General features: G+C 38.4%; 1 protein-coding gene across 1 annotated transcript in view; it reads left to right on the top strand.

The window, feature by feature from the left end:
• NDUFAF2 (NADH:ubiquinone oxidoreductase complex assembly factor 2) overlaps positions 1-14,770 on the top strand; it is a 162,181-nt gene extending 147,411 nt beyond the window's left edge. Inside the window, exon 4 of the mRNA XM_066242684.1 lies at positions 14,445-14,770. Within this exon, the coding sequence (XP_066098781.1) occupies positions 14,445-14,693 (249 nt within the window). The 3' untranslated portion in view covers positions 14,694-14,770. The remainder of the gene's footprint in view (positions 1-14,444) is intronic.
• Positions 14,771-14,974: the final 204 nt, after the last annotated feature.

Genomic DNA, 14,974 nt, shown 5'->3' with positions numbered 1-14,974 from the left:
AGGCAAAGTGAACATTGGGGCATTCAAGGAACCCCAATCTAATGGGAGACTGATAAACTGGTAATTAAAATACATGTTACATATTATGATGGGATTAGCACAGGTTGTTATAGTAGATTCGACTCATTGAGAAGAAAGGCTGTCAAGATACAGAGGGCAGGCACAGCTGCTTAGAACTGTAAATTTAGCCTAAACTTTAACCTGAGAAATTGAGGGCAGTATGTGTGTGTCACTAACATAATTCAGATTTCATACATTAGAAAAGTAATGAAAAAGAGAAAAAGGATAATGTACACTTATGTATTTTATATATTGATACAGAAAGATGTCTGAAAAATATTAAATGAAAAGTAGTTTATGGAACAGTATGCATTTTACATATCTTCTTTATTAGCATCCATTTGTGAAAGAGATACATTATATCATATTGTAAGTCTATAATGATATGCTCTAGACCAGCGGTTCTCAACCTGTGGGTCGCGACCCCAGCGGGGATCGAATGACCAAAACACAGGGGTCACCTAAAGCCATCGGACCCACAGGTTGAGAACCGCTGCTCTAGACTTTTTTTACAGTGGTAAAAATTATGAGATGTACATTTTTTACTTCATGGATTTTTGTTTAAACAGTTTCAGTGTTTCAAGTTTATTACTTTTGTAGAAAAACAGAAAACTGATTTCCATTTTAAGGGGGGAAAACGTTCAAAAGGAGCTAAAAAGTTCTGTTTAGTCCTTTGCAAACACCACTACACCAGTTCAAGTTTCCTGGTCTTAGCAAACCCAAAAGGGCAGTCTGATTAGATGAGAAGTGTCATTACTTCTGCAATAGTAGTCACCTGCCTACTTCCATTCACTAGCTGTGCTATTTGTTGGTTTGTCGGCTGTCTCTTCCTACTAAAATTTTAAACTGATGAGAGGAGGGATTGTGTTTTGTTTTCTTCTAGAAGAGTGCCTGGCTCAGATTAGGTGCACATTATCAAATGAGTGTGTGAATGAAAGGGAAAGAAAAAGTGCTCTTAGTGAATGCCTTAGGAAGTCCCTCTTCCTTCTGTGCCCTGGATTTCCTTTTGCCTTTGTTCTTATTTCTCTTGTCCTCCTCCAATTGCCATGAGAATTCTTACCCTGACCCCCTTGTCTCTTCATTTTCCTGTCTTCTTCTGGGATATCCATAGATCTTTCTTTTCTTTTTTGTGACAGACACAGAGAGAGAGATAGACAGACAGGAAGGGAGAGAGATGAGAAGCATCAATTTTTCGTTGTGGCACCTTAGTTGTTCTTTGATTGCTTTCTCATATGTGCCTTGACCCGGGGCTGGGGGGGGGGACTACAGCAGACCTAGTGACCCCTTGCTCAAGCCAGTGAGCTTGGGTTTAAGCTGGAGAGAGCTGTGCTCAAACCAGATGAGCCTGCGCTCAAGCCAGCGACCTTTGGATTTCGAACCTCAGTCCTCTGCATCCCAGTCCAAGGCTCTATCCACTGCGCCACTGCTTGGTCAGGTACTAGGTTTCTCTTTTTCACAAAACCTAAAGGGAGCCTGCCTCTTGAGCTACCACTGATGCCCACTTGAGCTTAGGCCTGTTTGCGTACCTGAGTGCCTGACCTTGAGAACTCACTGATAATGTTCTAGCCTTTTCATTTTCTCTTAGGAGAAAAGATGTCACTGTAGTCCTTACCTTTTATCGCCCCTCCTTCCCACAGAGTCATTTCGGTTTGTTTTCATCAGCTCCTATTCTTCAAGGAATTCCATTCTCCTCCCAGTATAATTGCTGCAGGCTTCCCTGACTGCCTGTCTGTGGGTGCTACACACATTACTGAAAGGGCATGATATTATCATTTCTGGTGCAGTGGTGGTTATCTGACTGCTGCACTTCTAGTTGACCACATGGTCACCTTCTCCCCTTACCACTGCCCACCCTGTCTCAATCCTGTCCTCTTATTTCTACCTTCTTCGGTTGCATAACAGGGAGGGAAGTGCTTACACTGACTGGGGGGAGGAGACAAATCCTGAGCCCATTGAAGTACCTGAGGCTCCCTTAGCCGTCTGCCTTCCTGCAGTACCCTTGCCTTTTTTGTAAAATAGCACCAGCAGTCCCTCCAAGATGCCGGCAGCCTGGTTTGAAGTTTCAGTCAGGTATAGGGATTATGGATGATGAGTTGTGATTCTATCACATTATTTATTGCACATGTGCTATACTGTGTTTAAAGTGCTTAATATACACTAGGCAGGAAATATAACCATCATTATAAATAACACTTTCTTTGAAAAAGGTACTTTAGGTCCAAAATGATTGATTTATTATTAAGCTTTCTTACTGTAATAACTTCTTAAGTTAGAAGCTTTGTATTTGGTGGTGATATATTTTAAGTCAAATACTTACTGGTTGACAAATGAAAGGACACAGAGAAAAAGGGAGAAATAATTTTTCTTAATTTTCAAAAGTAAACAGTCATCTTTATTACATTGATTTTTCAAAAAACTAGTATAAAGACCCCAGAGTATAAATTATTTATAAATAAATAAATAAAATTTCTCACTTTTCATGAGATTAAGGCTTTTTCAGTGTTATGAAGAGAAGGGCTTCAAGTCATTTAGAATCAGAATTTGTTTTATTAATGATGGAATATGATTTATCCTTGATTAATAGCTATTTAGTTTCAGTTTGGGTTTATAGCACAATTACAAAACATAAAGTTAATCTGCTCATTCAGTAGTAAGTAAAGTGCACATAGCCAAATTTATTCATTTAGCAAATATATAGAGTGGGCAAAAGTAGGTTTACAGTTGTGAGTATGTAAAGTTTATTCTTGTATTATTATTTATTATTGTTTTAGTTATTTGTATTATAACTGTAAACCTACTTTTGCATACCCCTGTATTGAGCACCTGTTATGTGCTAGGTATTGTTCTAGGCATCTGGTGAAAATATGCTATTTGGCATAATTCATAGGGCTATTTGTAATAGGAATAGCAAATATAGCATAGTGAAAAAACTAGAAACAACCCAAATGTCCATTTGTTAATGACCCATGATACGGCTGAACATTGGAAGCTGTTTGCTCACCACACTCTCCACCGCTGGGAAGCACAGGAGAAACTGATCAGAGTTATCCCCTTGGCTACCATGGCAAGTTTGGATTTTGTTCTAAGGACCTATTAAAGGATTTTTAATGGAAAGTGGCATGAAAGGTTCATGGTTGCTATGTGAACATAGATCATAGAGGACCAAGGAAACCTATTAGAAGGCCTCTGTAGTCTAGGCAAGAAATGGAAATAGTTGGCAAAGGAGATAGAAAGAACTGAACCATTCAAGATACATTTTGGAGGAGGATTTGATAAAATTTAGTGCTAAGTGGATGTAGGAGTTAAGGGGAAAAAATAGGAATAGTTCTAGTAAATGAATAAGGCAGTGTATAAGGCAGGCTGATTTATTTGCTGATGGATGAGTGCTGCTTCCAACCATGAGGACATTCCAGTAGCTTCTTCCTCCTTCCTGGATCCAACTCACTGGTGTGTACTTGATATGCCAGAGAAACTACTTTGACAGTATGATAGTTAACTTTCAGGACTTCCAGTTAGCTGGATGGCCCCTTTCTATTCATGTAGTGAGGTGTCGCCCTGAAGTTTGTCTGTATCTTCGCATGTGAAGAAAAGGAATAGGTCAAGGGCGGATTGAAACAAAACAAAGCTGTCAGGGGTCAAAGAAACACTGTAGTCAGGCAACACTGTAGTGAGCTTAGCTGTATGTTGAGCCCAGTGTGGGGCTTGCTGAAACCGTGCAAGGTACAATGAGTAGTGGAAAGAACACAGGGGAGGCAGAAACTTCCATTTCAAGTATAGGCTAAGTGCATGACCCTGAGCTAGTCCTCTGAGCCTCAGTGATCTTGGTTATATTTAATTTAACATGTCCTTTTAGACACCCAAGTGGACACATTAGTTGATAGATGGATATATGATTCTGGAGCTTGGAGAGAGATCAGGCCTGGAATTTGAGATTCTTTAGCATATCTAGACAGTATTAAAACTTACAAGTTTGGAAATGATTACTTAGGGAGAAAGCATAAAGAAGAGGACGTCTGACTGAGTCCTGAAGCACTCCAGTATTCAGAAATTTGGTTGTGAAGGAGCTAACAGTTTGATAGAAGACATTTGGATGTTTTACAGGTGTCTCAAATCTGATATGTCTAAATTGAAACTCCTCTTTTTCTCTATTTCCCACTATGGTCAATGACATTATCCCTCATTACTCATCAGAAATTTGGTGATTTTCCCCAGTCAGGGCACATACAAGAAATAACCCACCAATGCATAAATAAGTGGAACAAATCAGTGTTTCCCTCTCTTTCTCTACCACCCCTTTTTTTTCTCTCTCTCTCTAAAATTAACAAATTAAAAAAAAAAAAGAAACTTGGTGATTGTCCTGATCTTGTTCACTTCCACATCAGTGACCAAGACCTTCTCCTTTTGAATATCTTAAAATCTGTCTTTTCTTCTCCATCTTGCTACCACTGCCTTGAGTCCTGCCTTAATGTTTTCTCAGTTGCATGTCTGCAGTAGCATCCAGACTGATTTCTCTAGTCCAGTCTTGCTTTTTGCCAATCCAATTTCTGCAATTGTCAGAGTCATTTTTTCTTAATGTGTTATCAACATGTAAGTCTTCTGCTATGGTTCTCAGATTTCTCCAATAAAAATACAGTGCACCGATTTAAATTTACCTTTTAAACAAACAATGAATTATAAATGTAATTATGTTCCACGAAATATTTAGGACATACTTATACTAAAAAATTATTTGCTGTTTATCAGAAAATCAAATGAAGTATTCTACTCTTTTATCTGGAAACTTAATCTTGCTTCAAAGTCAAAATATTTCATCGTGCTTTCAGGATAAAATCCGAGTGTTCTAACATTGCATGCTGTATGAACCACTGACAGTGTCCTGAATTCGCTGTCTGCTTTATTCCTCCATGAGTGTGAACATGTACTTTACCTCTTTCCAGAATGCCACCTGTCTTCTCAGTTCTCTGGTTAATTCTTATTGTTAAGTCTCAGACATCCCCTTCTCTAGGAAAGCATTTCTAACCCCCTACTCCCCTCGGTGTGGATTATAATTAGCAACACCAGCTTTTCTTCTGCTTCTCATATCATTCTTTGCTTAATGTCACAGAATTTATCATTTTGTAATTTAATTAATATATTTACCTATCTCTCTTCCCTAGATTGTGAGTTCCTTAAGGACAGGGGGAAAATTGTGTCTTTTTAACTCTGTATCCTTGGCACATAATGGGCTCTGGATATGTGAAGGAACCAATGAGTAAGTGGGAGAGTAGGAAAGAACCCATGTGCATTCGCCACATGATTGGTCATTGGTGCTTATCCTGCTCTTCCCTGCTTGACTCCTGGATAAGTCTGTGCTGCAAGCAAGCCACCTCCTTTGCCTGTCCACCTCTCTACTCCCAAGGAAGCTCCATAAGAGTATGAGCCAGGTTTTGTTCTCTGTATCGCCAGGGCCTTTAATTATAGGTGCTCAGTGTATACTTATTTAATGAAGGAAAGAATGAAAAATGAATGAAAGAATGGGTATATCTTGGGGGGCAACGTTCAGCATGACATTTTGAATTTCTAGGGCAGACTCTGTAAAGCTGGAGCTGCAGCTCCTCTAACTCTGTCTCACCTCTTCTTGCCCAACTCCTCTACTCCCTTCCTTAACCCAAGAGAGAAGAACTTCTAGCAGCTGGGACATCACAGCTCAATAAATGTTAGCAATCATTCACAGATGGAGCCTCCTCTTTCCTCCAGGCTCCAGCCTCTCTGCCACTTATTTCCCACTCTAGGCGCCCAAGCCTGGAGAGCCATGGGGACCTGACATTGCTTTCGCTCCCAGGGATTACGGTCTTTTCCCTTCTCACACAGAGAGCAAGGTTGTCTTTGTCTCCCAGCAGGACAATTCAATTAAGTAGGACTAAAGTTAAGTGACTCTAATTATTTTTTTATTAATGTTTAATGGCTAAATTTCTTTTTAATTAAATAATTGTATCTTTATGCTCAAAGGTCTTTTCTCATATATATGGAAGTTCATTTATATTATTAAAGGAAATACCACCTACAAAACTGTTAATGACTTAAGCTCTGTGATTAGTTCATTTTAGTGACATTTTGAGATTTAACAATCTGGTTCAAGTTCAAAAGCTCAGTGCCAGAAATTCCTAGCCAGCAGCGAATATAAACAAACCTTATAACTGTCCCTTCAAATAACAAGAATAATTGAGACCAACTCTTTGCAATTAGAAATGTTTTGAAAAAAATGCAGGGGAAAAGTTCAAGAAACTATGTCAAAACAACAAAACTCGGTCTAATTCTCATTATTGTAACTGATCAAAGTCTATTTGCAGTATATTTGAATGTGAATAAATTAAATGTGACATTGATTTGGCAGAGGCACATTAGTGATTGGCAAGAACACATAGCAGGAGCTGCTTCTGCTGAAGCAGAACTTGCTTGATTGTTGTTACATTCTAAAAGATTTCTTAGCAACCCAGTGTTATCATACTAACCTGTCATTTATTTACACTTTTGGTTTCTACACCTATCCAGACAAGATTAAATTCTTTTTTTTTTTTTTTGTATTTTCTGAAGTTGGAAATGGGGAGACAGTCAGACAGACTCCCACATGTGCCCAACCGGGATCCACCCGGCCTGCCCACCAGGGGGCAATGCTCTGCCCATCTGGGGTATTGCTCTGTTGCAACCAGAGCCATTCTAGTGCCTGAGGCAGAGGCCATGGAGCCATCCTCAGCGCCCGGGCCAACTTTGCTCCAGCCTTGGCTGTGGAAGGGGAAGAGAGAGACAGAGAGGAAGGAGAGGGGGAGGGGTGGAGAAGCAGATGGGCACTTCTCCTGTGTGCCCTGGCCAGGAATCGAACCTGGGACTCCTGCACGCCAGGCCAACACTCTACCACTGAGCCAACCAGCCAGGGCCTAAATTCATTTTTGATTACTAATCTAGCAGGTTTTTTGCCTTGGGTCTGAGCAGAGTACTTTTTAGTGACCTGTGTACCTCCCTCCTCCTTTTTCTCTTCTCTCTTTCATATACTGAAAAAGGACTATCTAATAATTTTCTATTTTATCCTAGCAGTTCAACTTGTAGAACTAATAAAATGTAATTTAATTAAACAATTTGGCAATATTTTCAAGTTTAGGCATTGCTATTGCATTTGCTAGGCCTGAAGTCTTTCTTGGTATGTTATACAATTGACACTGTAAAAAAGAATATTCAGCTTAGAACATTTTGAAACAGTTGTTCCCTAAATTCCTATTATAATTATATTCATTGTGGGGTGGGGGTGTACAGTACATTCTGGGGTACTGATTTCTGGATGAGACCATTTTACAATAACCAACGTCTGTGGTTTGGGAACCTGGAACGTACTTCTTGCCAAATTTTCACTTATAATCTACTTATTAAATCTTTTTGTATTCTTCAAAAATGTTTTTTTTCTAAACTGAGTCAAAGTTGATGCACTCATAATTTAAAATTGTTAATGTTCATTAAAACAAAATTCTTCGTTAGTATGTATAGTTTAAATTATAGAAATAAATTAATGGAGCTATCAAAGTCAAATATATTTATATTACATATTATAGCACATATGGAGCAAGAGTACGTACGGATTAGGAAGAATATATTTAGTAACTTAAATATTTTAGAAAGTTGATATATTTATAAAACCAAAACATTCATTGTATCTTGATCTTACGTGCACTTTGAAAAGTGTATGTCTAGTAGTTTATTAAAGATATATTTACATTAAGCTTTTGCCACAAATTATTGCTGATTTATAATTTTAAATTAAAACTTTTTAAAAACTCAGGTTTCTGTTTTGGTGTATAATGTAACTTGACCATTGTGATATAGCCGTGATTTTGTTCGCACAAATGACTAAAAAAATCCAGTGTCATGGACAATCATTATTTGTAGACAGACTCCTAAGTCTCTGCTTGCTCTTGGATATAGTAAACTTTCTAACAATGAAGCACTGTTCAATTTACTTTAAACTATGTTTAGAATTTATCTTGGGATGTGTTTTATACTTTGAACATAGTTATATATGGTATACTTTAATTCACAAGAACTTGAAGCCAAATGGAGACCACTTATAAATACTAAAGAGGAATGGGGGCCAGAACAAAGAAGAAATGGGTTACAGTATGTATATGTTCTCTGCCTTTTTCCCTAGCTGGATCCATAGCATTTTTAAAACAAACTTTATTATTCCCTAATAAAGAACTGCCATTAATGAGCCCTTTTTCATTTCTAGGTATTTTTATTTTAAAATTGTCAAATAATTTTGAAGTCTGTTATTATGGAATATTATATTTAACATGAATATAGCACCATCAGCATCGTATGTATGTATATAGAATTCTCAGTTGCTAGATTGATACTCAAAGGAGAGATAGGGTTAGGGGATTGGGGCCTTGAATTATATTATGAAAACCATTATTTATTTTTATTTATACATACATATGGCACAAATGTGCAAGCACACTAAATTAGAAAAAAACACTCGTGACCTTTTACGTATCTTAAATTAGTAATAACAGATAATGTATTATTTGTATTTACTATCTGGTATTCACTAGGTATACGTGTAATAACAGGTACTATTTCTAAAATGTTTTTGTACGCATGCTTAGAGCTGTGCCCAAACATTCTATTCCACTTAATAGTGGAATTCAGTGTTGTTGATTCCCATACCTCTGGTCTGAGTGTGGCCCCAGAGATGCAGAATAACTTGGATATCTGAGACAGAAAAATCTTTGGGTAACCTTTTTAACTCACTCAGCCTTTCTCTTTCCCCAATACTCATTGAGTAAACTAAACTTTCTTCCAGTCAGTATGACTTCATCAGATAGCACTTGTGGTCAGCTCTCTCTTCTCAGATACTGGAGTGCAGTTTAAGATTCAGGTTTACTTTGCCTTGGTTTCCTTTACCTCGCCCAAAGCATTATCATCACAGAGACCTCAGTCCTCTTCTGCCATTTGTTTTACCTTTTCTTTGTAGTTCTGGTATCCAATTCTGTTATGTAATACCTTCCATTGCTAAAACTATATTAGAACTGATTTTTTTTACCATCTTGGAAAATTCATGTATACTAGAATTTCACATAATGGACTATATGATTGAAGTGGGATTATATTGTCTATGCATGAGCTGTAAATCAACATGTTAGTAGATTGCATTTTCAAGCTTTGATTTTGTCTGTATTAATTTAAAAAATTTAAGTCTTTTATCATTATGGCACTTAGCAATTTACAGCATTGAATACAACAGAACAGCTACCAGTAGGGGTCTTAAGCAGGGCTCTTAGCAAAGAAATGGCATTGGAAAGGACTTGAGCTACAACCTGTTGGATACTTGAGTTCACATCACTGAATTAATGAATATTACACAATAAATAACCATTACCTTGTCTATTCTACAAAATCAGGGATGAGCTTGTTAAGAGCATCCAGAGATTTTTCTTTAAAAAAAAAAAAAATTTTCAATGTAATCCTTCACAAACAATGGTAATTTATAATCTGACATAAAAACTATATAAATTCATATTCTTTTTTTTTTTTTTTTTTTTTTTTTTTTACAGAGACAGGGAGTCAGAGAGAGAGGGACAGATAGGGACAGACAGACAGGAACAGAGAGAGATGAGAAGCATCAATCATCAGTTATTCGTTGCAACACCTTAGCTGTTCATTGATTGCTTTCTCATATGTGCCTTGACTGTGGGCCTTCAGCAGACTGAATAACCCCTTGCTCAAGCCAGCGACCTTGGGTCCAAGCTGGTGAGCTTTTTCTCAAACCGATGAGACCGCTCAAGCTGGCGACCTTGGGGTCTCAAACCTGGGTTCTCCGCATCCCAGTCCGACACTCTATCCACTTTGCCACCGCCTGGTCAGGCTATAAATTCATATTCTTAATACATAATACTTTTGCAACTGAATGCCTGTTTTCCCAATATCAAGATTCCATCATGCCCTGGCCGGTGGGCTCAGTGGTAGAGCGTCGGCCTGGCGTGCGGGGGACCCGGGTTCAATTCCCGGCCAGGGCACATAGGAGAAGCGCCCATTTGCTTCTCCACCCTCCCCCTCCTTCCTCTCTGTCTCTCTCTTCCCCTCCCGCAGCCAAGGCTCCATTGGAGCAAAGATGGCCCGGGCGCTGGGGATGGCTCCTTGGCCTCTGCCCCAGGCACTAGAGTGGCTCTGGTCACAGCAGAGCGATGCCCCGGAGGGGCAGAGCATCGCCCCCTGGTGGGCAGAGCTTCGCCCCTGGTGGGCATGCCGGGTGGATCCCGGTCGGGCGCATGCGGGAGTCTGTCTGACTGTCTCTCCCTGTTTCCAGCTTCAGAAAAAAAAAAAAAAAAAAAGATTCCATCAATAACTCAAGCATAAGTGAATTTGCTCCAACTGAATATCCTTGCTGTCTTTTGAAAGAAGAGCAGTTGTTACAGAATAATAGTCATTCATAGGCAATGTATTTTAAAAAAAGTCTGAAATAACAGATTTTGATATAGCTCATGCTTTCTGTATTGTCATTATGGTTTCTTTTTTTCCTTCCTGAAATCGGTATCCTTCACTGTCATTCCCCAAGACTCTGATGTGACTTTCCTTAGAATGTGGCTGACCTCAAACATGACTTTCTGATTGTCAACTCGACTGCACTCAGCTTCACAATGGAGAAGTTCCATTATTGACAAACTGCTTCAAGTCCTAGGCCAGAGAAGCCAGGAAAATGGTGTAAGACATGAAAGGCTTGGTGAACAGCTCTTTGTCAGATCGGAATAGGGAGGAAATGGGGCATTGTCTTGCCTCCCAGATTGTTGCTGTTAATTTGAGGGCTACGTATGATCATTACAGTCCTCTTGTCTTTCAGGCTGCACTTCTCCCAATTTAGTGGTAACTGATATCTTTGCAAAGCTTGAAAAGTCCTGTTGGTGCGGGTACAATCATGATAAACCTCAAAATCCACAGCAGTAGTTTCAATGGATAGTATGATGAGGCTTCTCACAAGCTCAGGGATTTTGGAGTGGGCGGACATAAACTTACAGGCCACTGAGTACTTAGCACAGAGGTCGGGAACCTATGGCTTGCAAGCCAGATATGGCTCTTTTGATGGCTGCATCTGGCTTGCAGACAAATCTTTAATAAAAAAAAATAACGTTAAAAATATAAAACATTCTCATGTATTACAATCCACTCATTTCCTACCACTCATGTTCATGGTTGCTGGTGGCTGAAGCCAATCACAGCTGTCCTCTGGGACACCAAATTTTTTTGGATAATGCGTAACATACACATGTCGTTGTGTGGCTCTCACGGAATTACATTTTAAAATATGTGGCGTTCATGGCTCTCTCAGCCAAAAAGGTTCCCGACCCCTGACCTAGCAGAATGTCTAAACATCTGGCATTTTCCTCTGCAGTGAAGTCCATATGATCATTACTGACACTGTTCATTCCTTATTGTAGATTCAAGTTTCTGCCTTATATCATTTTCCTTCAGCCTATAGCACTCCCTTTAATGTTTCTTGTAGCAGAGGCTACCTTGCAACATTCAGCCTTTTGTTTGCCTTTATTTTTTAAGGATATTTTTACTGGATATAGGATTCTAAGTTGACAGTTTTTATTTTCTTTTAGCGCAGTCAAGTCATTCTGTTGTTTTATACCTTGCATTGTCTGATAAGAACTCTAGTATTTCTTATCTTTGTCTCTTGTATAAATATGTCTTTTTTCAGTAGCTGATTTTAAGATGTTCTATTTATCATTAGTTTTTAGCAATTGATTTTGATGTGCTTTGGTTTTGTTTTTATTCTGCTTGGAGTTTTTTCTTTAGTTCCTTGGATATGTCAATTTATATACTATATTTATTTGGAATACTTTCATATTTCCTTTCCTCCCTCTCTTTTCTTTTTCTGTGACTCCTATTACATGCATGTTGGACTTCATGATATTGTCCTACATATCACTGAGGCTCTTGTTCATTTTTTAAATTTTCCTCTCTCTTGCTTCAGTTTGGATAGTTTCCACTGCTTTGTTTTCAGATTCATTGTTCTTTTGTAATATCTAATCTGCTGTTAAGGATATGCATTATATTTTTTCATTTCACATGTTGTATATTTCACCTCTAGAAGTTCCATTTGGATTTTTTAAATAGTTAATATTTTTTTTTAGCTTTAAGTTCATTTTCCTTTTAGGCTTTGAACATATTTCTAGTAGTTGTGATAAAGTCCTTGTCTGTCAATTTCATCATTTCTGTTATGTTTGGTTCTGTTTCTATTGATTGGTTTTGGATTATACTTTCCTTCTTCACTTCTTGATTAAATGATAAACAATGAAATAGTACATTGTTTACTGTATAGATTTTGTCATCTTCGTGTGTGTGTCAGAGATAGAGAGAGGGACAGCCAGAAAGGGAGAGAGAAGCATCAATTCTTCATTGTGGCTCCTTAGTTGTTCATTGATTGCTTTCTCATATGTGCCTTGACTGGGAGATTACAGCAGAGTGGGTGACCTCTTACTCAAGTCAGCAACCTAGGGCTCAAGCCAGCAACCTTGGGCTTCAAGCCAGCGACCTTTGGGCTCAAGCTAGCGACTATGGGGTCATGTCCATGATCCCATGTTCAAACCAGCTACCCCAAGCTCAAGCTGGTGAGCCCATGCTGAAGCTGGATGAGCCCACACTTAAGCCAGTGACCTCGGAGTTTCGAACCTCGGTCCTCTGTGTCCCAGTTCAATGCTCTATCGACTACATCACCTCCTGATCAGGTCTTCCTTTTAAAAATGTTGATTTTTAAAAAAATGTTGATTTTTGTTTACAAATACATTATTTTACATGTGAATCAGTGCAGACTTCTAAAGACTTTTTCTTAAATTGTTAGAATGGATCTAGAGTCAAGCTGTCCAAATAGGAGTTTTTTCAATAATAGAAATATTTTATATCTGCACTTTCCAATATGGAAGCTGCTAGTCACATTTGACTACTAAACTCAAAATATGTCTGGTTCAATTAAGGGACTGAATTAATTAACTTAAACAACATGTGCAGGTCTAAAGTTACCTCTCCTTGCATGCCAGTTTATCCTTACACCTAAGGAGTGAACTTTTGGAAGTCTTTATATGAATGCCCTACCTGTTCAGTTAGGAATCTCTGGCTAATTCGAACTTGAATGTCCCCTCATCTCATGCAAACTCCAATAGCTGTTCAGTTTATAGCTTTGCAGTAGTTACTCTTTAGCCAGGAATTGACCTTCTTTTTCTTCTGGAGTCTTATGCTACCCACATACAGCTTACTTTTCAGCTCAACACTCAAGTGGACCCCTCTGCAGATTTCTAGTACTCTTCGCTGTGTATTCTGGGACTCTGCCCCGCAAATTCCAGCTTCCTCAGCCTCCCCAACCACCTCTCTTTAGCTCAATGAGACCTCCAACTTCTGCTTTGGTTTCCCCACCCTGTGCCCATAAAATGCTGCTACAGAAAGCTGACATACCTGATTTGTGGTGGTGCAGTGGGTGGAGCATTGACCTGGAGAGCTGAGGTGGCCAGTGTGAAACCCCAGGCTTGCCTGGTCAAGGCAGTTTTTCCGTTAAGATGCTTATCTTTTCAAATTTTCTCTCTCTGAAATCAGGTGTAAATGAATGTAATTGCCTTTTCTAGTGGGACAAATAACAATGGTGCTTCAATGTGATAGCCTTGTATTCAATGAGATAAGAGTAATAGGTTCTTTGTCATTTGGCATGTAGATCCTTACACATGGAATAGCAAATCTGAGAGACAAACTGCATTTGGATCAACTGCTTACACTGATATAAGGTTTTCAATTTCAAAGTGCCTCCCTGGAACTGTTGTTTAAGGCATGCTGAACTCCAAATCAGTTCTTCCTCTTTACTGCTATCCCCCTCTAGAAAGGGAAGTAGATGAGACTGGTTTTTGGTAGATAGTATGTGGCCTCAGCATCCATGCTTTAACGCCCACAGAGAAAAGACTGGTACAGGCATCATTCTGAGGCCACCTCACATTCACTTCATCTCCAGTAAAAAGTATTGTGGCAGAAAATAGCTGTTAAGCTTAGAAAATTTTTGATAGAGTAACTATTATGCTCTTGTGTAATATTTCATGTTAAGTAGTTTGTTCCACTTATTGGGCAGTAAATATTTCTATGTTGTGGTCCTTCATGTCTTAGAACATGAAGACAGAGCTGTTTAATTCAAATGCAGGTAACACTGGTACATAATCAGAAAGTTTTTTCAAACTTATTCTATACATATCTATGTATTATTTGAATGCAAAGTATTATATATATGTACTTATTTTTCATTGCAATTTTATCCATAAAATCTGTAGGTTGGGTTTTCTTCACTCTAGAAATTTAAATTTTTCATTTATATATTCATATAGGAAATACTAAAGAATGAAAAATATAGAGAAGAAATGAAAATAAAAAGCAAGGACTTTTATGAAAAAGAAAAACTTCTTAGTAAAGAAAGCAATGAACTCTTGGCTCCACCAGTTGAAACTCAGATTAAAGGGCACGCATCAGCTCCACACTTCGGAAAGGAAGAGCCTTCAGAGGCTCCCACCAGCACTGGTAAAACCTTTCAACCAGGATCCTGGATGCCACAAGACAGCAAGAGGCACAATCAATGAATGCACTGTGTTAAAAAAAAGTTTCATTTATATGTATGTGACTATTTTAACAAAAATAAAGTTACTTTGTGATTTTATGACTGTACAATATAGTTCTTTCCATTAAGAGTTAGTTTTCAGTATGTGTAAGAAACGTTAGGTTATCAACTATATAAACCTTCTTTTTAGACTTAAATCCTTCATTTGATTGAGTCGTCATTTTGTTTCAATGTGCTTAGTTTTTCCCACCTTGGATTGCTCCCGTAAGAAGTATTACATAGCTATAAATGCTCAAGATTTTG

This window comes from Saccopteryx bilineata, chromosome 1, assembly GCF_036850765.1.
Source record: "Saccopteryx bilineata isolate mSacBil1 chromosome 1, mSacBil1_pri_phased_curated, whole genome shotgun sequence".
Classification (NCBI taxonomy): Eukaryota; Metazoa; Chordata; class Mammalia; order Chiroptera; family Emballonuridae; genus Saccopteryx; species Saccopteryx bilineata.
Note: the sequence above shows the minus strand (reverse complement) of the source record. Positions and strands in the feature narration are given on the sequence as shown.